Source organism: Emydura macquarii, unplaced genomic scaffold, assembly GCF_026122565.2.
Source record: "Emydura macquarii macquarii isolate MOO-44397 ecotype Brisbane River unplaced genomic scaffold, CSIRO-AGI_Emac_v2 contig_1876, whole genome shotgun sequence".
Lineage (NCBI taxonomy): Eukaryota > Metazoa > Chordata > Testudines > Chelidae > Emydura > Emydura macquarii.
The window spans coordinates 16,122,972-16,147,414 of NW_027132013.1; the positions used below are offsets into that span (position 1 = coordinate 16,122,972).

The 24,443-nt window shown below is 42.4% G+C and overlaps 1 protein-coding gene and 1 long non-coding RNA gene across 3 annotated transcripts in view; both read left to right on the forward strand.

Moving 5' to 3' along the window:
- The first annotated feature begins 5,973 nt into the window (after positions 1-5,973).
- TMEM229B (transmembrane protein 229B) overlaps positions 5,974-24,443 on the forward strand; it is a 54,218-nt gene continuing 35,748 nt past the window's right edge. Inside the window, exon 1 of one of the 2 annotated variants that reach the window (XM_067557790.1) lies at positions 5,974-6,127. In XM_067557790.1, coding sequence (XP_067413891.1) covers positions 6,104-6,127 — 24 coding nt within the window. In that variant the 5' untranslated portion in view covers positions 5,974-6,103. Of the gene's footprint in view, positions 6,128-11,279; positions 11,302-24,443 lie in introns of those variants that run through there. The other variant, XM_067557791.1, reaches the window with a different exon arrangement.
- Positions 10,913-24,443, forward strand: part of LOC137159454 (uncharacterized) — a 39,282-nt gene continuing 25,751 nt past the window's right edge. Inside the window, exon 1 of the long non-coding RNA XR_010921630.1 lies at positions 10,913-11,191. This is a non-coding gene — a long non-coding RNA (uncharacterized lncRNA). The remainder of the gene's footprint in view (positions 11,192-24,443) is intronic.

A 24,443-nucleotide genomic window follows, 5' to 3' on the forward strand; every position in this document is an offset into this window, starting at 1 on the left:
CACAAAAGTTTAACAGTGGGGTTGATTAACCCTTGGAACCAATTACCAAGGGAAGTGATGGATTCTTCATCTCTTGATGACTTCAGATCAAGACTGGGTGCCTTTTGGGAAGATATGCTGTAGAGTAGACAAACACAGAAGTTATTGGGTTCAGTACGGAGGTAAGTGGGTGAAATTTAATAGCTTGTGACTTACAGGAGGTCAGACTAGATGATCTAACAGTCCCTTCTAGCCCTAAACTCTATGAATCTATGAGATCCTTAGATGTATGGTGCTGCAGAAGAGCATGGCATTATTATTTATTAGTATTCAATGAGCTGCAGCTAAACATCCAACGTTCCTTTTGTTCTGTCCTTTAAAGGCCATTTAGTGATAATGAAATGAATTAAACCTGCCAAGATAACTAATGGAAGGGACCAGAAGATAGAAAATCGCTCTGTGGACTTTTTCAATCTTTATTTAGACATCTCAGCAGATGGTCACCTTGCCTGGTAGATCGTTATAACAGACTGCAATATAAGGGTCATCACACAAGCTGAGTCCTGTTATTTGCTGAATAACTACCCCTTTCTTCTCCCTTGTCCTCCTTGCAGAGATTTCTTTCTTTGATTGTGACACACACATGCACTCACTTGATTTTGTGTGGAGAAGACTGGATGTGCACCTTATACCAAGAGAAAACTTGCAGTGGTTAATGTTAGAAAACATGAATGGAAGTTGGTATTCTGACTAGGAATGGAAAATATCTTATAGTCATCATGGCCCAGATTTCTAAGGGTAGTTGTGTGCCTAAAGATGCAGATAGGTGCCTAATGGGATATTCAGAAGTGCTTAGGCTCCTGAATCACATTGATTTCAATGGGTATTAGGAACCTAGGGCCTTTTGAAAATCTCACTTGGCACCTATCTGCATCTGTAGGCATCTAAGTACCTTTAAAAATCTGGCCCGTGATGACTTTCATCCTGAAGGATCCTAAAGCACTTTCACCATTTTGGTGTACAAGATTTGCTTCATGCACCTGTAGGGTGGAACTGGCAGCTGCTAACAGCGTGTAGCAACACTGCATAATAGTTTATGTAAGAAAGTGAAGACTCTCATCAGTAAAAGGGGAAATTTAGGGAGACAAGATGGAGAAGAGATAATTGAATAATTTGTAGCAAATAATGTATTTGATAAATTTAGCTGCTTCAGAATTGTTTATGAGCAGCTGCCATTTGTCTAAGCTGTATTCACTATTCAAATCATTCTTGGCCTGTGACTTATCCATGAGCAGTTCATTGCGAGTATTCGATATCAGAAATTCAAGAGTCAAACTGAAGTGCTTAGCTTTGAACAGTCTTCCTATATTCTCTTTGCCTCATCAGCTCTTCACTTCACTTCATTTCAAATTTCAACTGAAAAGATTTTTTCTCTTTCACTTATAATGTTTAATTTCTCTCCACTGCCTCTATTACTTTTTCTTTTCCTGTTGTAATCCTGGTCCTCATTCCTTCATGCCTTACGACCATGCACACAATCACAGTATATTGTCATCTCTTGCTGTACTTTGTCTGAATTACATTACAAACACCTTGGGGCAAGGGACTTGTCATTTTACTTGTTCTATAAAGCATGCTTCACACATTTGATGCTGCGTAAATAAAAAATACAGCTACTGAGATATTAACTCTAAACCATTTTGCAATACAGCATCTGTAAAAGACACTATACAAAATAATATTGTACAGTATTTACTTATTATAGTTATCCCAGCTCTGCCATTGACACCCTGGGTGACCTTGGGAAACTTAACCTCACTTAACCTCTCTGTGTCTCAGTTTTCTGACCTAGCTCAGAGTCATAAATGAATCAATAGAAGAGCCAAGAATTCTGATGCCCAGTTTTCTGCTCTAACCACTGTAGACAGCACTGTAGTGATGGGTTCTATAGAAAGCCCTCAATAGGTTATAGATAATAAAACCTTGCTCTTATATAGTGCTTTACATCCATAGTTTTCAAAGCCCTTTACAAAGGGGAGAAGTTTCATTATCTCCATTTTACAGATGGGGAAACAGAGGCACAGAAACATGAAGCCAAGGTCACTTAGCAAACCAGGGGACAGAACCAACATCTGCTGAGTTCTAGTCTGGTACGCAATCCACTGGGCCACACAGTCTCTCAAAATAAATAATTGTACTGTACTGAATCGGACTTTGGCTTTGGAGAATGACCCTTTCAGCAACTGGAGCCACTCGCCAGTGCCTGAAAAGCAATGTTTGGATTTTGTTAAACATGGTGAAAAATAACAGGAAAGAGAGCTGTCTACAGTCCCTGCAGTATTTGTCGTTTCCACATATATTTGCTTTTCTGCTTCTCAGCAATGAATCCAGAACAGAAACCATGAGGGTGTCTTTTGTTTTCATTAAAAGTTCAAACAAATGCAGAGACTGTTTTATCCTTGAATAACAGGAAGGAATTTGTTGCAAATCTGAAGGTTGAAGGCAGTTTGGATTAAAGTGATCATGAAATGACAGCTTTCATGAATCTAAGGAAAGGAAGGAATAGCAGAATGAGGACATTGGACTTAAAAAAAGCAGACTTGAACAAACTTGGAGAACAGGTAGGTAAGGTCCCATGGGAAGAAAATCTAAAAGAAAAAGGAGTTCAGGAGGGCTGGTAGTTTCTCAAAGAGACAGTATTAAAGGTACAATAGCAAAGTATCCTGATGTGAAGGAAAGATAGAAAGAATAGTAAAAGGCTTCATCAGGAGCTGTTTAATGACTTGAAAATCTAAAAGGAATCCTACAAAAAGTGGAAACATGGATGAATTGCTAAAGAAGAGTACAAAAGAATAACATAAGCATGTAGGGACAGAATCAGAAAGACTATGGCAAAAAATGAATTACACCTAGCAAGAGATGTTAAAGGCAATAAGAAAAGGTTCTTTAAATATATCAAGAACAAAAGAAAGATGAAGGAAAGTGTAGGTCCTCATCTTAATAGGGAAAGTGAGCTAATAATGGATGACATGGAGAAGGTTGGAGTGTTTAATGTCTATTTTGCTTCAGATTTCACTAACAAGATTTGTGACCAGATACTTAACACAATTAATTTTAACAAGGGGGAAGGAATACAAGCCAAAATAGGGAAAGATAAGGTTAAAGAATGTTTAGATAAGTTAATTGTATTCAAGTCATCAGGGCCTAATGAAATTCACCCTGTGGTTCTTAAGGAACTAACTGAAGCTTTCTTGGAATCATTAGCAAATATCTTTGAGAACTCTTAGAAGATGAGTGAGGTCCCAGAGGATGGGAAAAGAGTAAATACAGTACCTGTCTTTAAAAAGTAAAATAAAGAGGAACCAGGGAATTATAGACCAGTAAGCCTAACTTTGATATCTGGGAAGATACTAGAACTAATTATTAAACAATCAGTTTGTAAGCACCTGGAGGATATTAGGGTTATAAGGAATAGCCAGCATGGATTTGCCAAGAACAAATCATGTCAAACTAATTTATTGTCCTTCTTTGACAAGGTTACTGGCCTAGTGGATGGGGTAAGCTTTAGACATGAAATACCTTGATTTTAGTAAGGCTTTTGACAGTCGCAAATTACATTCTTATAAGCAAACTAGGAAAATATGGTCTAGATGAAATGATTATAAGATGGATGCAAAACTATTTGAAAGACTATACTTAAAAAGTAGTTATCAATAGTTTGCTGTCAAGTTGTGGGGACATATCTAGTGTGGTGGAGCCACAGGAGCCTGTCCTGGGTCTAGTTCTATTCAATATGTTCATTAATGATTTGGGTAATGAAGTGGACAGTACGCTTATAAAATCTGCATATGACACCAATCTGGGAGGGGTTACTAGCATGTTAAAGGACATGATTAGAATTCAAAATGACTTTGTCAAATTAAAGAATGGACCTCAAATCAACAAGATGAAATGTAATAAAGACAAGTACATAGTACTTCACTTAGGAAGGAAAAATCAAATGCACCTCTACAAACTGGAGAATAACTGGCTAGATGGTGATAGTACTGCAGAAAAAGATCTGAGGAGGATACAAGTCATCAATGAGTCATCAGTATAATGCAGTTGCAAAGAAAGGCTAATATTCTGGAGTGTATTAACAGGAGTATCATATGTAAGACAGAGGAGGTAATTATTCCACTCTACTCAGGATCAGTGAGACCTCAGCTGGCGCACTGTCCTGTTCTAAACTTTAAGAAAAATGTGGACAAATTGGAGGGAGTCCTGAGAAGAGCAACAGAAATGATAAAAGATTTAAAAAAACCAGACTTATGAGGAAAGGTTAAAAAACTGGGCACATAAAATCTTGAGTGGGACCAGATAACAGTATTCAACTATGTTAAGAGCTGTGTCAAAGGATAGGGTTCCTTCATGCTGGATTTCTCTCTGCAAACAGTCCCCACAGAACTCATGGCAAGTTCAATACAAAGTGTCTTATTTGTAGTATGAATCTAACAGAACAAGTTCCCCCCCAACTTAAGGTTTTTACATTCTCCCTAGGCATATGGTGAGAGATTTCATCTCCCTGAGAGCCTTGGGGTTTTTCTAACCCTTCCTTCCAGCCCATTGCTCTCTTCTACCTCAGCCTGTCACTCTTTTAGCTGTCTTCCCCTGATGAGCTGAGCCACCTTGTTAATTGGTTAATAATTCAATCCTTAAACAATTATCTCCCTAATTTGCCCCATGTGGGGATGCTTAGCAAGTGCCCAGAGTGGTGAGTCAGCCTACTCCCTTTCACGGGCTGTTATAAAGAGGACTATGATCAATTGATTTCCCAGTCTACTGAAGATAGGATAAGAAGTAATTGATTTAATCTACAGCAAGGGAGATTTAAGTTAGATAAAGGAAAATCTTTCTAACTATGATGATAGTTGAGTATTTAGAATAGGCTTCCAAGGAAGGTTGTGGAATCTCTGTCATTGGAAGTTTTTAAGAACAGGTTGGACAAACACCTGTCAGGGATGGTCTCGGTTTACCATGTCCTATCTCAGCACATGGTCCTGAATTTGATGACCTTGCAAGGTTCCTTCCTGCCTTATATTTTGATGATTTTATGATCAGGGCTTTTCTACACTACTATTAGAGTTCTCTCAGGGGTGACATGCATATACTAAATTCAAACTGGAATCTCCATAGACCAACAGCAAAAAAAAAGATTTTGGATAAAAGCCTGGGGTTTAAGCTGACTCAGAGTCTTTTTTCAGATCTAGCAAGTGGACAGGATTTCTTGCTGTGATTATAAAGCATTTATATCTAAAGAAAGAGCATGCTGTCTCTGAAGAAAATATTTCCTAAAGATTAAGGCCAGAATTGTAAAAAATGGCCCTAGTTTTGTATGCCTCAGTTTTGGGGTCCCCACTTTAAACACCTTGAGACTGATTTATAGAAATGCTGTGCACAAAAACAGCCCCAGTTGAAGTCATTGGAAGCTGCATGTGCTCAACCCCTCTGAAAATCAGGTCCAACATGTCTCAGTTTGAGCATCCAAAGACTGAGACACTCAAGATCAGAGCTCACTTCTGAAAAATTTGGCCTTAATTTTTAAAGGCTGTAAGTGGGAAAATAGCTGCAGCTGGGCTTGGTTGGAGTCTGAACACAAGACTGAAGTGGAGCTGAATGTAGCTTGTATGAGAACCTACTCATTGTGCTAGCTGGATTCATTTGAGTTCTTTCTTTAATTTTCTTGTTGCCAGGTGTGTGCACAAGGGGGGACAAGCAAGGGCCTGGCCCCTCCCCCCCAATAATTGGTGGGGCACAGAACTTTGCTAGGGCTGGGGCCTAGGGAGAGCTGCCCTGTCCAAAAGCAGCCACATTTTTATTCCTCTGCATGCCTCTGCTTGTTGCTATTATGATCTAGTTAAAGTCTGTCATTGTAGCAGATTAAAAAGACATATTTGATTTACTGGATTTCAGGAGACATGGTAAGATCATCATTGGTAACAAGAATGGATCCCTTTGATTGGATGCATTTGATGAGGCCCTTTGAAACACCAAGATAACCAGTACAGCAGCAACAGCAAGGACAAAAGCAAGTGTCTGGTTAAAAGGTTTTTTTAAATGGCCATCTGGGGGGGCCCGGAAATGGATGACTTCCACCCTAATGAAAAAGGTAAAGATTTTGAAGTTTATGTTCAAAGGCTCCAGAAATAATTTTATGCCAACAATATTGAAGTGAGTCTCAAGAAAAGATTCATGTTCCTACCTGTTTGGAAAAAAAGAAATGTTCAGTCCTGACAGACTTATGTGTCCCTGCTGAACTTAATTTAATGGGCTATATGGATCTGATTTAAGTTATTACTCAAACAAATTTGGTAGGCAAGAGACATGCTTCATTAAGAAACCAAAGAGAAGGATTTCCTAGTTAGTCCATGACTTGTCACTTTGGTAACCACCTATGAAAAGCTGTCAGGGATGGTTTTGGCTTTGGTCTCAGAAATCCAGCACTAAGAGTGAATACTGAGTGTTGTTAAAGAAGGAACTTACTTTTTTTTCTCAGAAATTCAGGATTTATGTCCCTTAGAAGATTCTTCTAAAGAACTAGTAGGAATGTGACATTAGGTAATGATGTCTGGATCCCCCGCTGCAGCTGTCTAGAAGCAACCATGGAGAGGACCCCAGGAGTAGTTAGTTCAGCTGCAAACTGTCTTATCTCCCAACCACATTTCTGTATGGAAATAGTGTTGCTGTAAGGCACAGCCAATCCCCCTGCTCCATCCTCCTCCAGTCCCCCAAGCTCCAAATCACGTGGCCACGAAGTATGCACAGTGGACCAATGAAAGGGTGCAAGTGTGAGGGGCAGTAACAGAAGTGTCATCCCTTCCTTCCACATGGTTCATCCTCCTGTCATTCTCCCCTCATTATAGCCCTCACCCTCTTTATCTACTCCTCTCCCACTACTGCTTCCTTTCACTCTCTCTGCAATCTAACAACTCAGCCCCTCCTACCTGACTCTCCTCCCCTCACTGTTACGCTCTCATTTCCACTCACCTTCCCCACCCTTTCTCTGCCTTCCGTTCTCCTCGTAATAGCTCTTTCCTTTAGCCTTACTTCCTCCTTCCTCTGCCTGATCACTGTGATGAAAGAATATAGATTTGCTTGTTCATCTCTCCTACAAGTATTTTTTTGTCTTTTACTCTCTTCCATTTCTGTGTGTTGATTTCCCTTTCCTGCCTGTAGGTGAGTCTCTCTTTCTAACTAAGGAGCATTCTTTTCTTTCTTTCTCACTGATCTTTCTCTCATCTCTCACTCCCTGCACAGCATTCTCTTTTCTTCTCAGGTAGTGAAATGATCTTTGATACTTTCTGAAAGATGCTACCTAACACAGTGCAATACAATTTATTATCAGGTTGCTGTCCTCTTTCTGTCTAATCTATTTGTTGTATTTGTAAGGTGCCTCTCATTGTAATATCTAAAAAAACTTCCTTTTCAACTCTATTGAAATTTATTCAAAACAATTTTTTTAAATCAACCACCATATTCTAAATGTAGCAATAATAGTCCAGCTTGTAAAGGTCAGCCTCTGAGTTATAACTAGGTCTGTGCTACATTTTATTTCCCCATTAAAATGCTCCATGTTTCTGATACTCCAGTTCTTGCAGAGAAATTGATGTGGTCAGGTGACTCTGTGACAGGCTAGTTTGCTGCATTGTGGCATATAAGGAGAAAACACATTCATTTGTGCATAGAACTGCCTGAGTGAACATTCACTGAGAATGAGAGCCTAATAACACAAGTATTCTTCTCCAATGCAATCTTGGGGTCATTGGCTCTGATATCTGCATGGTGCTGAGCACTTGCTGGCCCTGCAATTTCTCTTTATTTGCTGACACTTCTGTGCTGAAGAAGCTCTCTTTGATAGACTGAGAGTCCATTGTGGCAGTATCTCTTGATGGTCCCTCATTATACAGAGCATCCCTTAATTGCTTCTGTCCTGCACAAACCTGATGTTGCCTCACTTCTGTGGCTATATATTATTGATATCAGAAATGCAGAGACATAAAACTGAGGTTATAAAAATGTTCTTATTCTCTCAGATACATTAACTTTGTGCTTCCAGCACTATTCATAGGTCAGAAGGGACCTCTGTCATCATCTAGTTTGGCCTCCTGCATAACACAGGCTGTAAGACTTCCTGAAATAATTTGTTTGTATTGGAACATATCCTTTCGAAAAACATCCAATCTTGATTTAAAAATTGCCAATGAGGGATAATCCACCACAATCTGTGGTAAATTGTTCCAATAATTACTTTGCTGTAAGAAATGTACACCTTATTTCCAGTTTCAATTTGTATAGCTTCAACTTTCAGCCATTGGCTCATGGCTTTATCCTCTAGACTGAAGAACCCATTATCAAATATTTGTTTCCCATGTAGTTAGTTACAGACTTATTAAGCATAGAAGCCGGGAGAGACACCTGAGTACTATGAAAAAGCGAACATGGAATCTGTTGTTCAGATCATTCTGGAAGGAACAAGAAAGAGCCACAAACCAAGTGGCTGATTAGAGAAGAAAGATCATGGTTAAAACATGAGACTCAGAAGCAAGTGTTTTAGATTCTATTCCCAGTTCTAGTACAAACAAACTCAGGTGTTGACACAGGAAAAGTCATTTTATCCATCTGTACCTCAATTTCCCTCTCGGTAAAATAACCAAACCTTGTACTTCTTAGGCTTCTATCAGAAGACCTTAAAGCACTATAGTGATATTAACTAGCTAATTCTCCACTCAAAAGTCTTCTTTGAGCTGGGCAGGTATTAGTTTCCTCATCTGTAAAATGGAAGTAAGGTACAGGGAAGTTAAATGCTTTGCCAAGGTCACATAGGAATTCTGTGTAAGGAGCCAAATCTCCTGAGTTCTAATACTGTGGTTTAACCACAAGAGCATTCTTCCACCCTGCAAACATCAGGCAATTTTGCAGAAGAGTTAACACAGAGAAAGAAAGGAATCTGATTCTGTAACTTTGTTTTCATTCTTTTGCATTGGCAAGTTTAGTCAGAGAATAATCTGAAGAGGAGTTTCTGGGTGGAAATGAAAAAACAGTAAAAAGATTAAGTTTCAGCATGTAGCAGTGAAGTCTTTAAAAATATTTTTCTTGCTAGGTGTGTTTGATTTCATATATTGTAGGGATGTCCTGTTAGTGTCCAAATCAACAAGTGACACTGGGATAATATTCTTTGACCTTTTTTCTCTTATGTTTCTTAGGTGCCTTATACATAAATTATTGTTTATTAATCAGAAATTGTATGGGGAATCTGTTTTGTATCTACACTAAGCAGAGTATTGCAATGATTGTACAATGCTTTGTGTCCACTCAAAATGGCCAACCCAGGCCTTTTACAGGCATTGGTTACCATACTTGGGAACAGGCTTTTACTTAGAACACTGAACAGAGAATATTTACCACTTTCCAGAGGTGTGAGTGAGTGTTTGCAAAGCACCTTGAGATTGTAACAGTTTGGTTTGCCCCTGGGCTGGACAGCCTGGGCCTAAACCAGCTGTGATTACAAGATGAGCCTACCTGAGAAGAATCAGATGATTCCATATAAAAGGCAGCAGGGAGGGGAGAAAGGTGGTTGTTTACCTGGCTGCTGCCAACACCAGAAGCAGGAGACCTGACAGTAAGCTAGAGCAGTGGTTCTTAACCAGGAGTATGCAGAGGTCTTCCAGGGAGTACATCAACTCATGTAAATATTTGCCTAGTTTTACAACAGGTTATATAAAAAGCACTAGTGAAGTCAGTACAAACTAAAATGTCATTGAGACAAAGACTTGTTTATGTTGCTCTATGTACTATACACTGAAATGTAAATACAATATTTATATTCCAATTGATTTTATAATTATATGGTAAAAATGAGAAAGTAAACAATTTTTCAGTAATAGTCTGATGTGACTTTTTTGTATTTTTATGTTTGATTTTATAAGCAAATAGTCTAATGCAGTGAAACTTGGGTTTATGCAAGACAAATCAGACTCCTAAAAGGGGTACAATGGTCTGGAATGGTTGAGAGCCACTGAGCTAGGGAAGCCCAGGAAACAGGAGGTTGTGCGGAGCTGGAACTGATGAAACCCTTTGTATTTGTTTTGGGACTTTTGAGTTCTGTTTTTGACACACACTATTGCCTGCCTGGTAAAGAGTGAATTAAAGGATTTTTGACTGAGAAGGTGACTGGAAAGAGGTAGGAATTCTTAAAGGGGCCCTCATGAAGGGGAAATAAAAGTACATGGCAGACTTGGTTCTATAGAGATTACCCATTGGAAAGTACAATAGAAGGTCAATAGCCTAGGTTCTATTTCCAGGAAAAGTACCTGAGCATATAACAAATCAGGCTGAGGACGGAATGATTGACGCCTGGAAAGACTGGGTGACCTAAGTGCTCTCTTCTAGCTCCTATTTTTGTATCCTTTGTTTTGGGCCTTTGTCCCATATTTTGGGCTTGGTAAGCAATGAGGTATGTCATAGCTGGCATATTGATGGTGGTGAGAATCTATTCTTCCTGCAGCCCTTCATGGCAACTACAGAATGTTAGTTACCTGGTTACCTGCCTTGGTGTGGTCTGATGGGGCCTAGCAAATCCTAAATTCTCAGCAGCTGGTACCTATGTTGCTTCCTTGTTTAGCAGCTGCAGCCGATGCAAATTCCTTGCGTGTAAATTTACCAGGTAAATTATTAAAAATAGGAAGAACTGCAGCAGGGAATGTGACCTGAGTTAACCCTTAGCACGCCAGGTGTGCATGCATAGACAAGCTGATCCTGCTCTATCCCAGCCGTTGTAAGTGCAGCCGGAAAGGCGGGATAGGGAGAACTAAGGCCTGCAGCCAAATTATTTTCCCTGTTGAGGTCAGTGCCTGCACCTCCCCTCCACCATCATCATCCCCCTGTACCACAGCTGGCCTAGGACAGCAGCGAAGGAGTTAAGGGATGGTGCGGGAGAAGGCCGGCTGTCAGGAGGGAGCATGTGCAGTTTGCAACCGCATCCATGCTACGGGTTAGTGTCACTGGAACATTTAATCTCCAGCAGCCGCCGCCTCAAGCCATCCATGGAGGCAAGGAAGACAATGCGCGGCTGAGCCGAGGAGGCGGGAGAGGCAGGAGCGAGGCAGAGGCCGATCGTGGCCGCAGCAGCAGCAGCTGCCCTGGAGCGCTCTTCCCGCCCCCCGGCACCGCCAGGGTAGGTGCATCGGGAGCCCGTCGAGGCCTCCGGCAATGGGGCACGAGCTGGGCTGGGGGCTGCTGTAGGAGGCGACAGGGGCCGGGGCCGGCGTGGGAGCCGGAGGCAAGGTGGTGGAACCCGGCCGCTGTTGCTTTCGCTTTCTCGCTCCGCCGGCTCCGCTTCCTGCTGCCGGGGAGAGGAGCTGGACTTGCAAGGGGAACGCGGGATCAACTCCCACCCGGACAAAGCGGGCTCGGGGGAGGGGCGGTTGCCCGGGACAGCGGGAGGCAAACACAGGGCGGCTGGCTGCCCCCTGTTGCCCCGGCCGCGTGTGAGCGGGGGCAGCGCACGCGAGAGCCTGGCGCGCCGGAGCCCGCAGGGAGCAGATGCTGCCAGCGCCGGAGGCAGCCGGCGCTAGTGGAGCGGGGATGCCGGGGTGGCCAGAGGGAGGGGCGCGCTGAGCTGGAGCTGGAGCCGGGGCCCGACCCCAGCCACGGGCGATCGCGGCTCAAGATCTCTCGGGAAGCGGAGTCCGCGTGGGGCAGCTGGCAGGCTCTGAGCCGGACACGGCTCCCCAGCGAAGGCAAGGAGCCTCCCCCCCCCCCGGCAGGCTCTGGCGCTTGCCCGTCCTGGCTGATCGGACAGCGGGACACAGGCAGGAGAGAGCCCGGGCCTCCGCAGCGCCCGTTCTTCCCCTGCGCTGTCCACGGTCGTGCCCTTCTGCCCCGGCCCCCCCAGCGGCCCATCGCCTCCTTCCTCTGTCCTGGCTGGCGGGCACTGGGGCAGATCGAGGGTAGGCAAGTTTCTTTGTGTGTTTCACATTCAGCCAGAGCAAGGGGCACGGACCCTTCTGCGACGTACTGGTGGCTCCCTGGTAGAGCAGGCTGAACAGTGTTCGCAAACCTGGGCAAAGTCGATCCGTTTTCTTGTCGATTTTGAGAACATTTTGTTTTGGGAAACAAATGAAATGAGGTGTTTTCCACAATGCCCACGTGTCCTTTGATTTTGTTTTGTTTTCTTCCTGAACAGCACTTCTGTCTGTCTTTCCCCAAAGCCATTCTTTGTTTTTACATGAAACACATTTTTTAAAGTTTCATAAGGTTGAAGTGGGAATCAAATGTTTTGATTTTTTTTAAATGAAACACTTGACCCAAAATGAAGAAATTTTCAGAAGCTGGGAATGGGCGACAGGATGGATCACTGGATGGTTACCTGTTCTGTTCATTCTCTCTGGAGCACCTGACATTTGTCACTATCGGAAGACAGGACACTGGGCCAGATGGACCATTGGTCTGACCCAGTATGGCCATTCTTCTGTTCTTATTTTGTGTTTGCAGAAAATTTCAGAGTTTTTTGTTCCTTTCGGAATGGAAAAAATGTTGAAATTCTCGAGGTTTCCTAGTAAATGGAAAATCTGGACCCATCTCTAGTCCTTGGTATTAGGACGTCTTAAGCTGCCCTTAGCATCTTATGATGACTGGGATGTTAAGAGGTGGGTTCCTCCAAATCCCTGTCTGAGCTAGGATTTCGCACCAGGGCTTCCTTGTCTGGTTTTGGCATCGTCTTGTTTTGGACCTTCAAACTTGTTTCACATAGGACCTAAGGTTCAGAAGCTGAACCTGCTCTCCTTCCCACCAGAGGCAGGGAAGCTTTGCCAGGTTCAGTGTTTCCTTTCAGTTTGTTGCATTGTTTACTAAGAGGATCTTCTTATTTCCCTCTTACCTGCTGGAAAAGATGGTCCCTCCAGGAGTGGTAATTTTTCATGGGCAGGATGGTGAATTTGATCACTTGAACTGTATTTTTTATCAAGTGTCTGTAAAAGAAAGCAAGCACTTGGAGTGCAACATCCATTCATTTTTGCAAATGCAAATATGTATACTGCATTGGTCAGGGACTTGCTAGTGATAGATGATCCTATGATAGATGATAAATACCACAGGAAAATTTTTCAAAAAATTATGAGTGAGCAGACAAAAAGGAGTTGTTATAATGAAACCTCTAGTGGCAGCATTCAGGCAAGCCCTTTACTATGTACCCGTTAAGTACATGCTTATGTGCCATTTACATCAATAGGATTTAAACCTGATCTTAAGTACTTCCCTGAAGTGGGCTCATAATGAGCAGGTCCAACATATTTCACACATAGATGAGAATAGTGAACATATTCCTACCTACAATGACACAGTTTATTGCAGCTGGTAAAAATGTATAACTCGTCCAAAGTGGAGGGTAGTGGTGGGGAGTCTCTTCCTTGAGCGGTGTTGTGCATAGTGATGGCCTATTCTACACTTCTTCTGCAGAGGGCACACCTATTTGAGAGACACTATGACTATTCCCATTTTGTACAAGAGGAAACTAAGGCACTATCCATAGTAGATCTGGGAATACAACCCAGGAATTGACTCCCAATCTCTTGTTCTAACTATTAGTTAACACTACCTCTCAACAAAGGATAACGGGCAGTGAGGCTCACTTGACAAAGCCCTGGTTTTTTTTTTTTTTAATATTCTATGATTTCTATTAGTTAACACTACCTCTCAAAAAGGACCTGGGGGTAAATACTTTTTTTTTTTAAATGTATTTAGTTTTTGCATTACTGCAGAGCCTAGGAGCTGTAGTCATGTGGCGGAGCCCTGTTGTGCTACATGTTGTACAAACACAGAATGCTTTGAGATCCTCTGATTAAAGTCCATAGAAGTACAAAGTATTCCCATCCTGGGTAAGGAGAGACAATCTAGGTGGCACACAGATACTGGAAATTTTTACTCTCTCTCTGTTGCAGATGTCACAACATGATGGTAAGAGAGGTCAGTATTATTGTACCTATTTTACAAGTGGTTAAAAACTCAGAAAGTAAATGATTTGCTCAAGGTCACATGTTGAATCAGTGGCAGAGCAAAGAATAGCATCCAGGAGTCCTGCCTCTGATATCTACATTGCAATCAGGAGGTTTGATTGTAGCACCTGTAGACGTAGCCCAGTTAGCTCACGTAACAATAGCAATGAAACCACAGCAACACGGGCAGCTTTGTGGGCTAGCCCTGCCTGCGCAGCATGCGCCACCTATGCTGCTACAATTTAACTGCCATAGTTCTTTGAGCTAGCTTTGATCTAGCTAGGTCAAAGCTAGCTCAGGTATGTCTACATATGCTGCATTCGCAGCTCCCAAATGCAATGCAGACACCTCTCCCGTGGCTTGCTCTGACCATAGTATTATATATAATATAAACTCCTGCTGCAGAACTGACACACATAAGGCCCTGTTATGACAAACAAACACAACACCCTAATCAAACAAAAACCAAATGAGTCCACAACAAATGCTTAACCTGTTTGATTAATAATGACTTGTCATAGCAGCAGTTCTGCTAGTAGGGGTCAAATCTTGGCATTTTCACAGTACAGCAGATTATTGTAAAAAAACTCATGGAGGGTCACACAAATGATCCAGGGACTGGAAAAGAAGCCTACAATGTGAGGCTTAAGGAGCTCAACTTATTCAGCTAATTGAACAGAAGGTTGAGAGGTGACTTCGTCACTGTGTACAGATACCTACGTGTGGAAGAGAGATCTGATCTCTAGGGATCCTAGTTTTCTGTGATTTAAAAATAAATAAATTTCTGATGAAAAGAAACATAAAAATCTGTGTTTTTCCATGATTTAAAATGAAACGCTGAATTTTAGTTTCCCTAGCCACAATATATATAGGTATCGGTTGAAAACAGTGTTAACTTGATATACAGTGGAACCCCGTTTTATCCAGTTTAATTGAGACCAGGGCCAGCTGGGATAATCAAAAATTCAGGTAATCTGGAGAGCTTCAGCCCCCGCCCTCCGGGGCTTGGGCTGTCAGCCCCGGTTTGGTTAATAGGAAAAGCCAAATAATGGAGTCTCGGATAAACAGGATTCTACTGTATATGTTTTTATTTTTTGACAAAATGTAAAAACGAAAGATTTTCTATAAAAATGCAAATTCCATGTTTTTCCATGGCAAATGGATTTCTAGGATCCCTGCTGATCACAGGGGGCTTTTCAACCTTGCTGACAAAGGCATAACAAGATCCAATGTCTGGAAACTGAAGTTAGACAAATTCAACTTTGAAATAAGACACAATATCCCAGCGATGAGGGAAATTAAATATTGGAATTGCTTACCAGGCGGAGGTGGTGGGCTCATCATTGCTTGGAGTCTTTAAGAAGACATAGGATATCTTTTTAAAAGATATGCTGTAATCCAGCTTCTGGGAGAAATTCTACGGCCTGTGTGTGCAGGGGATGGTTGTGGTGGTCCATTTTGGCCTTGGAATCTGTGAATCTATGAATCATCATGTTCATTCCTTTCCTTTATGGGCCATGGAAAAAACAGGAAGTTCTGTACTGCCCTGAACATACTCATAATATTTTCAGCTCTGCAGTAAGACCATAATAATTTCATGCTTCAGGGGTTTCAGCCATTTGTCTGCAGGGGTCAGGAAGGGATGTTTCTTTTCCCTGAAGCACGATTGTCCAGATGTGTTCTGAGGGTTCTTTCCCCACCTTCTTCTGAAGCGTCAGTGATTGGCCACAGCTGGATACAGGGTTGACCAGTGCTCTGAGGTGGTACAGGGAACCCTGTCTCTTGATACCTGGCTGGTGTGTTTTGCTCATGTGGTCAGGGTCAAATTGATCACCAGATTTGAGGGCAGGAAGGAATTTTCCCCCTGGGACAGATTGGCAGAGACATTGGGGAAGGTGGGTTTTGCCTTCCTCTGCAGCATGGAGCATGGATTGCCTGCTGGATCATCTGGTCCTATCTCACTTAATCATTTCCCTGCCATTGCAGGAGCCTCAGGCATCTTCATCTCTCCTGTTCTCTGCCTATGGTGCATGTTATTAGTAATGTTGTATGTATTATCATAGCACCTAGTATCCCTAGTCAGAGACAGGACCCTCTTGTGCTAGGTGCTGTACAAACACAGAACAGAAAGATAGTCCCTGCTCCAGAGGTGTTACAATCTAAGTATAAGTCAAAAGACAACAGCTGGATGCAGACAGATGGGGGAGTACAAGGAAACAATGACACAGTATTGGTCAGCATGATGAGCACCAGCAGCCTAACTGTTGTCAACTGATTTGTAGGTGTCACAGAAAAGAAGGGTTTTAAGGAAGGTTTTGAAGAAGCATGGTTGTTTACAGGTAGTTTCTCCCAAGCATGAGAGGCAGCATGGGAGAAACCAAAAAGGTGCTTGTTTGAAAATTTAACAAATGGGTGATGGAGGCTGGTTTCCTGAGCTAATCAGAGGCAAGATTTGACTTTTCAGTACTGAATGAGAGATGATAGGTAAGGTAGGGTAGAGTAGGGTAGGGAAGGGAAGGTCATGAAAGGCCTGGAAAGTGAAGACAAGCAGCTTATAGTTTGATGTGGTAGAGAAGGGAGAGTCAGCAGAGGGATATAAAAAGAGAGAGTGACATGGTCAAAGCAATGGGCTAGGAAAATGATCTTTGCAGCAGCACTCAATGGATATGAGTGGAGCAAGATTGCATCTCTCAAAGCTAGAGAGAAGGATGTTGCAGTACTTCCAACACAAGATGATGGGAGCCTGGACAAAAGTTTTAGCTGTGAGGGCCTTTCCTATCCATCCAATCTTAGGTATGTTATGCAGAAGGAATCTGCAAGACTTAAATATAAGCCTGGATGTCAGGACCTAGAAAGGGGTTCTGCTCGAAGATGACACCGAAGTTATGAGCCTAAGTGACTGGCAGGCTGGTGGAGTTCTCTGCAGAGAACAAGGAAAGGTTAGTGTCCTGAGGGCAGGAATGATTTAAACTAACCCAAGTTATTGGGCTCAATACAGGGGTAACTGGGTGAAATGTAATGGCCTGTGATATGCAGGAGGTCAGACTAAATAATCTAATGATCCCTCCTGGTCTTAAACTCTCTGAAACTGTCTATGTAGGTGGGAAAGCAAATTTTTCATGGAAAACGAAAAGACAGTGTCCTGAAAAGATGGTTACAAAACAATAACAATTTGTGACCTAATAAAAGCCTAATATTTGTGACGAGGTTAAGATTACAGTGACATATAAAGAGGATGTGTTTGTTCTGGCACAAGTAGTAAGGTAGTGTTTATTTCTATTGATGCTATGTCACCCTCAGGATATTGTGTTTCTGGATTTCATTTAATAAAAGTCATATTTAAATAAATAAAGTGAAGGGGCTGCCAGACATGGCTTTTCAGTGCCAAACTGCCTGCCATCCCGCAGCAAGATAAACTAGAAAAATGTAATGTTAATTAAAGGGCACCAATATTCCTTCCCCCTTGGGTTAATTATTCTGGGGGAAAACTGGGTCATTTGCGCTGAGTAAACTTGTTGTTTACCGGTGGAAGTCAGGAAAAATATCTCATCCTTTCTCCACTTTTCCCTAATGTAGAGTATTGCATACTTAGATACATTATGAGAATCTTGCATCTTTCTTTGCCTAAGGCATTGGCCACGGATGGAGATAGGTTTTTCTTCAAAAGGTGGCATTCCCACTGCTGGACACTTAAAATTCATCCCCAATGTACTTCAATTTAGACTAAACCCAGAAGTACCATTGTAAGGTCTTGCTTCTCTCTCAGTCCACATAGGAGCTGAGAAACCAGAACAGACCAATCATTTTTTTTAGTCAGGGTCCTATCTGTAACAAGAAGGTGAATGTGGTTATTTTCTTGTTTGTTTTCAAAGGAAGGTTTAGCACCAAGCAAGCTAAATATACTGGGGGGTTTTAATGCAAAGGCAATACCAGTGCTAGTCATAGCCAACAAGTGAATATGTAAAAATGGCTGCATTTTATTTCTTAGAACTGCTTCCCATAAATATATTTGAGTAAGTTCTGCTGCTTGTATTGTCACAATAAATGTTTCCTCCTGTTAGCTCTGAGGCCCCAATACAAGTGTAGAAGAATGAACTGGAGTCTCTTCTGCTTTATAAGTCAGCAACAACGTTATCTGGTCAGTTTCTACTCTCTCTGTTATCCATGATGATGTGTGAGGCAAAAAGACCCAGATAGTTTCTCAGATCCTAGGTGAAGTTTGCTGTGCTGGCAGCCAGAAAAAGCACATTCTTTTGAAAACTGAGCCAGCTGAATTTGAAAGTCCTATAAAATGGGCATACTGGGGCAGACCAATAGTCCATCTAGCCCAGTATGCTGTCTTCTGACAATGGCTGCTGCCAGATTCTTCAGAGGGAATAAACAGAACAGGACAATTTATTGTGTGATCCATCCCCTGTCGTCATGGTGAGGGGATAAATATGATGTATTTTACAGCATCACTTTTCTGCCTCTATCTGCACTTCAAGGTACAAATTCCATCTGTGGTAGCTGCTTGTGATACAAAGTTTAGGTGATAATTCTATCTGATAATGAGTAGGAAAGAATGGCAAACTGGGGTGGAGCTTTGGCTCTGCAGTAACAGATACTAGCATTGTGCCAGTTTGGAACAGCACACCTCTTTCTGGTTGGTTAGAAGCAAACAGGAATGTGGCATTCTTTGTAAATGATACATCCATTGATGCTTGTTACAAGTCAGAGGTTGTTCCTAAACTCAAAGGCACCTAACAACACCTTCTCCCCCCATCCCCAACCCTACCCCACAAAATGCAGAAGATTTAGGTTATTTCTAAGATTGCATGTGTGCATGTTCATAACTGTTTTTAATGTAATATTAGCCTGAAGGGAAGCTGGGCAGCTTTAGAAGTTTCTCTTGTTCATTGTAAATTCCACACCGAGTGGGCACTCAGAATTGATTCCCGTTAGTGGGGGGAAAAGGAAAGATTTATGTCTTCCTCTGCTTGTGTATTGTCATTGAACCCAGCTAATCAAACCTACCACAGTAGTTCAGAGCAACTCCACTCCTAAACCTTCCCCTCCTCCATAAACTTTCTTTCCAGCTCTTCATAAAATTTGGATTAGAATATAAAGAGGATCTTGTCCATTAAACTTTCACTATCATGTGTTATCTTTCCTTCCATTGCATAAGGCTAGAGAATTAGTGCTCCTTAAATCTGCATTAATGGGTTAAGCTCGCAAGTCTTGCAAATCAGTTAATTTCTTTATTGCTGGATCTTCCCTCTCAGGCCTGTATTTTTGACTTGAATTAAAGCAGCATCTATTAGAAGTACATGTTATGAAGAAGCTCTGAAAATCAGACTTCTGTCCTTGAGTTCTGCTGCTCCATCACTGCTAGTGGAATGAAAAGGATTCTAAATTGCTTTGTGCTGTCAAACGGCTGCAATGTTCCACCTTAGAGGTGACTCCACTTCATTGGTGGCTGTAGTAATCTCTCGATATGTGTCCTGGGTGTAAAATTCAAGGGAGCAAACTGTAAATGGGCATAGCTCCATAAATTTTGCCTAAGGTATTGATTTAGTTCTATAAAAGCCTATGTTAGCCTGGGAGCATAACATTAGTAAAATCTCATTCCATGGGCAAGTTTGTGATAGAAAGGGAAAGGAGGTGGCATTTGACATGCAAAATTCTACAGAATCATAATTTCAATGGTGTCATCTTCTGTGGTGTGGCACGGGGGACTCAGAGCACCCTACTGCCTCCCAGTTCCAGGTCCTCCAGTTGGTGGAAATTTTAATAATATGTCGCCAGAAATGGGTTCAGTTGGGTATCGTTCAAAAGCCCTTTCTGAGTGAACACAATGGTATCAAACCTGACAACCCTAGAACAACTACGTAAATATGTTTTTGAGAAAATGTTTAAAAATCAACTTTTTAAAATTATACTTTAACACAGGGATACATTGCTTATATAAAAAGGACATTGGTCTTTGGTAATCCTACGGTAGTTAGCCTTGACATGTAGGCGTGAAACCATTTATTTATTAAATCATCATCAGTGTCTTCTCTGTCTAAGGCATCACTGCTAGACATGTCACACTGACCCTCATCTGCGCCACACTCACACATCTCTGTAGAAGGCAGGCTGCTGGCCAAACATTTGCAGGGTAGTGAGCATCTGGACTTTGCACTTGATTACCCGATAGATTTATTCGGGAGCACGTGATAGTTCACATATAACTGGTATGATCATATAACATGACAAATATAACACATATAACTGGTATGATCAGTCTATCCCCCAAGACTCATTCATGTGTGGAGGGTAATTCTGGAAGCACTCGATCATCCTGGAGCCATTCCATTGCGTGATAATTTGCCCTCTTGATAGCAGGTATAAATGCACCCCTTGTCAATGGCAATTTTTCTCTGTTTGTCTGCTTCTTGGAAATCATCCACCAACCTAGCTCTGCAAGTGTCATAATGTTGGTCTTCAAAAGGTAAACTCATCATTTGAACACCTCTACTGAACACCTCATCTATTTGAACACCTTATTACTTCATCAGAAACTGTCTCAGCTGTTCTGATCACCCATCCAGTAAGATAATTTGCTCTTCCCAGCCAATCTTCCAGTAGTGTCACATTCCGAGAGGGTGCAGAAACCTGGCAGTGTTGTGGCTTTTAATGGTGTGAATGCTTGGAACACACCTCTGAGGGATATACGATTTTGTTCCCCAGCAGCAGACACAAAAACAGTGTCTTGTGGAAATCTTGGATAGTGTATTACAGAGAGCAATAGAACATCCGTGTCTTGTGCAAAGATCTGGAGTTAGTAGCACCTCTTTCTGTGGCACTGATGGCATGCAAGATAATTTTTAGTGTCAGCTTCCTCATGGGAACTATGAGGAAACTCCACTGAACAGTGCAAGACAGCAGCTTCATTATGCCACCCAATGACGAAATTCTTCGAACAATTCTTTGCATGCTGGAGTATTTTTTTCCTGCAAGGTATGTGGTGAAACTCATCCTTTGGGTGAGTATGAGACAGTAACTTCTTCACTGTGACATTGGAGATGTTTGTGGAGTCAGTGATTTTTGTTTTGGACAAATGCAATACTGTGGAGTCTCTTCTTTCTGGTAATATTTTTAACTGATTCCTTTGCATACGTGTCAAACTCCAGGTGGACTTCTTTCTCAAAGTCTCACATAGATCAACATCATGCTGAGATCTGGATGCAACCAGCAAATGAGCAAACAATGACCTGTCTGCAGTTATCTCTGTAATGATCCTGCCCCCTTCACTTTGACTTTCTTCTGTCTTTTTTCTTTGCATTTGAGCACAGCTTTAGTCTGTTTTTGATTGACGGAGCCTTGGATAATTCTTTGAGATTTGAAGGTTTCATACAAGCCATGAACCAAAGTATCAATTTGACTGACATCTTTAGCTATCTCATACCTGAAGACTGCTTTCATCATGATGTTAATGAGCTCCAGTCTGTCATACGCGAATAAGTTGTCAGTGTGAGTAAGCTTATCCTGTAGCTTTAAAGTTGCCCCTTTTTGGCATTTAACAACCCCTAATGAGTCTAGATAGTGTTTGGTTACTTCTGGGGAAGTAATCCCAGCCATACTTAATGTTTTGTTCAAAATTGGATGGACTTCTGGGCTTGTCAGGAAAAACCAGGAAAGAGCATTTGGATGCTGTGTTTGCCCATCAACCCCACAATGACTTTTATTGCTCTGTTTTTGTGTTCTAGGTTTTCATCTGAACCAAGTACACAGAAGGGAATTGGTGATCTTTTTAACAACTCACTTTCCTTTTTGAAATTCCTCCCATGTGTCAGGGTCAGACTTTTCTACACCTCAGAGAGGTACCAGGTAATCATTGCAGAATAGTTGGTTAAACCTAAAGCAAAAAAACTATGTCACAAAGCCTTCTAGTGCTGCAAGGTGCAAATTTCAATTAGTCGTCCTGACAGATCAAATAAAGAGCAGCAAACACTCGCCCATAGCTGGCATCTTCTGCTCTCTCCTGATGCTCGATGTACTTCTTCAACCAGCCTTGTCAAAGTCAGTTTATGGGTGCACTTCTTAGCATATAACAGTGGTTCTCAAGCTATTTACCACTGTAAGCTGCTTATGCAGCTCTCTGTGTTATGTGGGCTGCATCCACACTAATTATATATATATATATATATATATATATATAAATATATAAGGCTTAGTATTTGTTATGACAGCAATACGATTCAAGTCGATATAGTACCTTTCATTTCAACACTGGCAAATATCTACCAAGAGCATTTTAAATTAGCAAAATAAGTCAAAACATTAACTGTTTTAATTAATTTACTGTAAGAGTGGAATGGCATGGTGTATTGCCATCATCACTTCCGTGCTGCTGCTGGCGGTGCAGCTGGGCTGAGTGCCCGGAGGGCATGGCTGCAGAGCCTGCTTGCAAAGACGGGGAGCACTGCCCAGTGCGGGGTGCCCTCCCAGCCAGGAACTGCCCCCCAGGCACCCAGCACCCTAGCCAGGGACTGTTCCTCCAGCATCCAGACTTCCCACCCCCCCTTCCACATGCCTGCCTTGCAAAGACAGGGTGCCCTGTCCAGGGCAGAACGGCCCCATCCAGGGACTGCCCCCTCCAGCATCTAGTCCCCCATCCAGGGACTGCCCCCCATGCACACAGCCCCCCACCTAGGTACTGTCCCCTAGCACCTCCCAGCAACTGCCCCCAGCAACCAGTCCTCCCACCTAAAGTCTGTCCCCCCCATGCACCAGCTGTACCTTCCTCTCCATACCACTCTGCAGCCCTAGTGCACTGCAGCCCTTCCCCTTGCCCTAGCACTCCCCTCCCCTCTGGTGTCCTACCCTTGGCTGCATGTAGCTCAGCTGTGCAGCCCGCCCTGCCCACCTGCCTCTGTGGTCTAGTGCTTGTGATCCCGCTCCAACTGGAGTCACTGGACCCACGATCCTGTGAGGTGGAGGAACGCTGAGCACTCTGGCCTCCTGCAGATGCTGCTGGGTGCGATCCTGCTGGGGGAGGCTGGTGCTACTGAGCCTGATCCTGTGCCACCCCATTTTTGCACTCCTTCAGTGGCTTTGCGCCCATGGCACATGCTTCTCCTGCCCTGCCCCAGTTATGACCCTGAGGCTGCCACAGGTTGAGAACCACTGGCATATAAGATACCACTGAGGGTTGTGTTTAAGTAGATCCTCCACTGTGGTACTCTCCAAAGATTCTGTTACTAGTTACTACTCTTCATCTGCCCACTGATGCCTAAAAATGATCAAGACCAAAGTAAAAACAAGGATTTTGTAATAAGTTACTTTGGGATTGTAATTAACTATGTAACATATGTTAAGTAACTGTGCATACTGCTTGCGGATGGATTCCAGTAATTTCTGACTGGATGATTATGTCTTAACCAGTGCCTCGTTACAACTAACTTGGCATAATAAACAAAGCTGATAATCAGTATTGCTGACCTGCTTTTTTTTTTTTTGGTTTTGTTTTGCGCTGATGATGAGGGCAAATCAACTCGAAGCACTTTTTCCATGTATAGTAATCTGTCACATTAAAAACGTGAATTGGGTATTGTGTTCTGAGCATTAATAGATAGCACAGTACTGTCAGTCAAGGGCCAGAATTTAACTTTGTGAGGGCTGCAAGTTTGCCATGTTCCATTTTAAGATAATTAAACATTCTCTTGAATATATATCTACATAGTTGTTCTAAGTTTGTCATGGTTGGCACCACTGTGTTCCTGAGAGAAAGGATTTTTGAATGATACCCATCTCAACTTCTTTCCAATGACATTGTATTATCAACATTTCCACCTACCAGAAGACCTGGAGCTGGGATCCGGTGTGGGGAGGGAGTCCCCCTGACACACCACCGAGGGTGACACCATTGAAATTATGATTCTTTGTTTTGAGACTCAAATGATCCCTCCTTTACCTTTCTATCATTAACTTGCCCATAGAATTAGACATGCTCCTAGACTATATGGTGTGTGGTTCCTGGCTGCCTGAGTGACTCCCATTTCCCCCATTATCGTACATTTGCTCACAGTCCCTAGGCCTGAATGTCTGGTTGCTGGTCATTCTCAGTGGAGGGCTGGCTATTCTGGAATTCACTTCCCTCATTAATCTAACACAGCCCAAGCCAGTTATCTTTCAGGGCACTCTTTGGGGAGCATGTATCGTCTTAGGCTTTTGCATGTCCAGGTGATTGTGGGAAAGACATTCCAGATAAATTCTTGAGGAGGGGGAAGACTCGTCCTTTGTTTTGTGCTTTTGATGGTGTTACATTGTGTACGTTTTCTCATAGTGACCTGATGGATGAAGGGTAAACAGGCCAAAATAAATATAGGGTCTGATCCTGCAGTCCTCTCAGAGGCATATTTCCCAATGAAGCCTTTAATTGGCAGTCCACTGGACAAGGACTGCAGG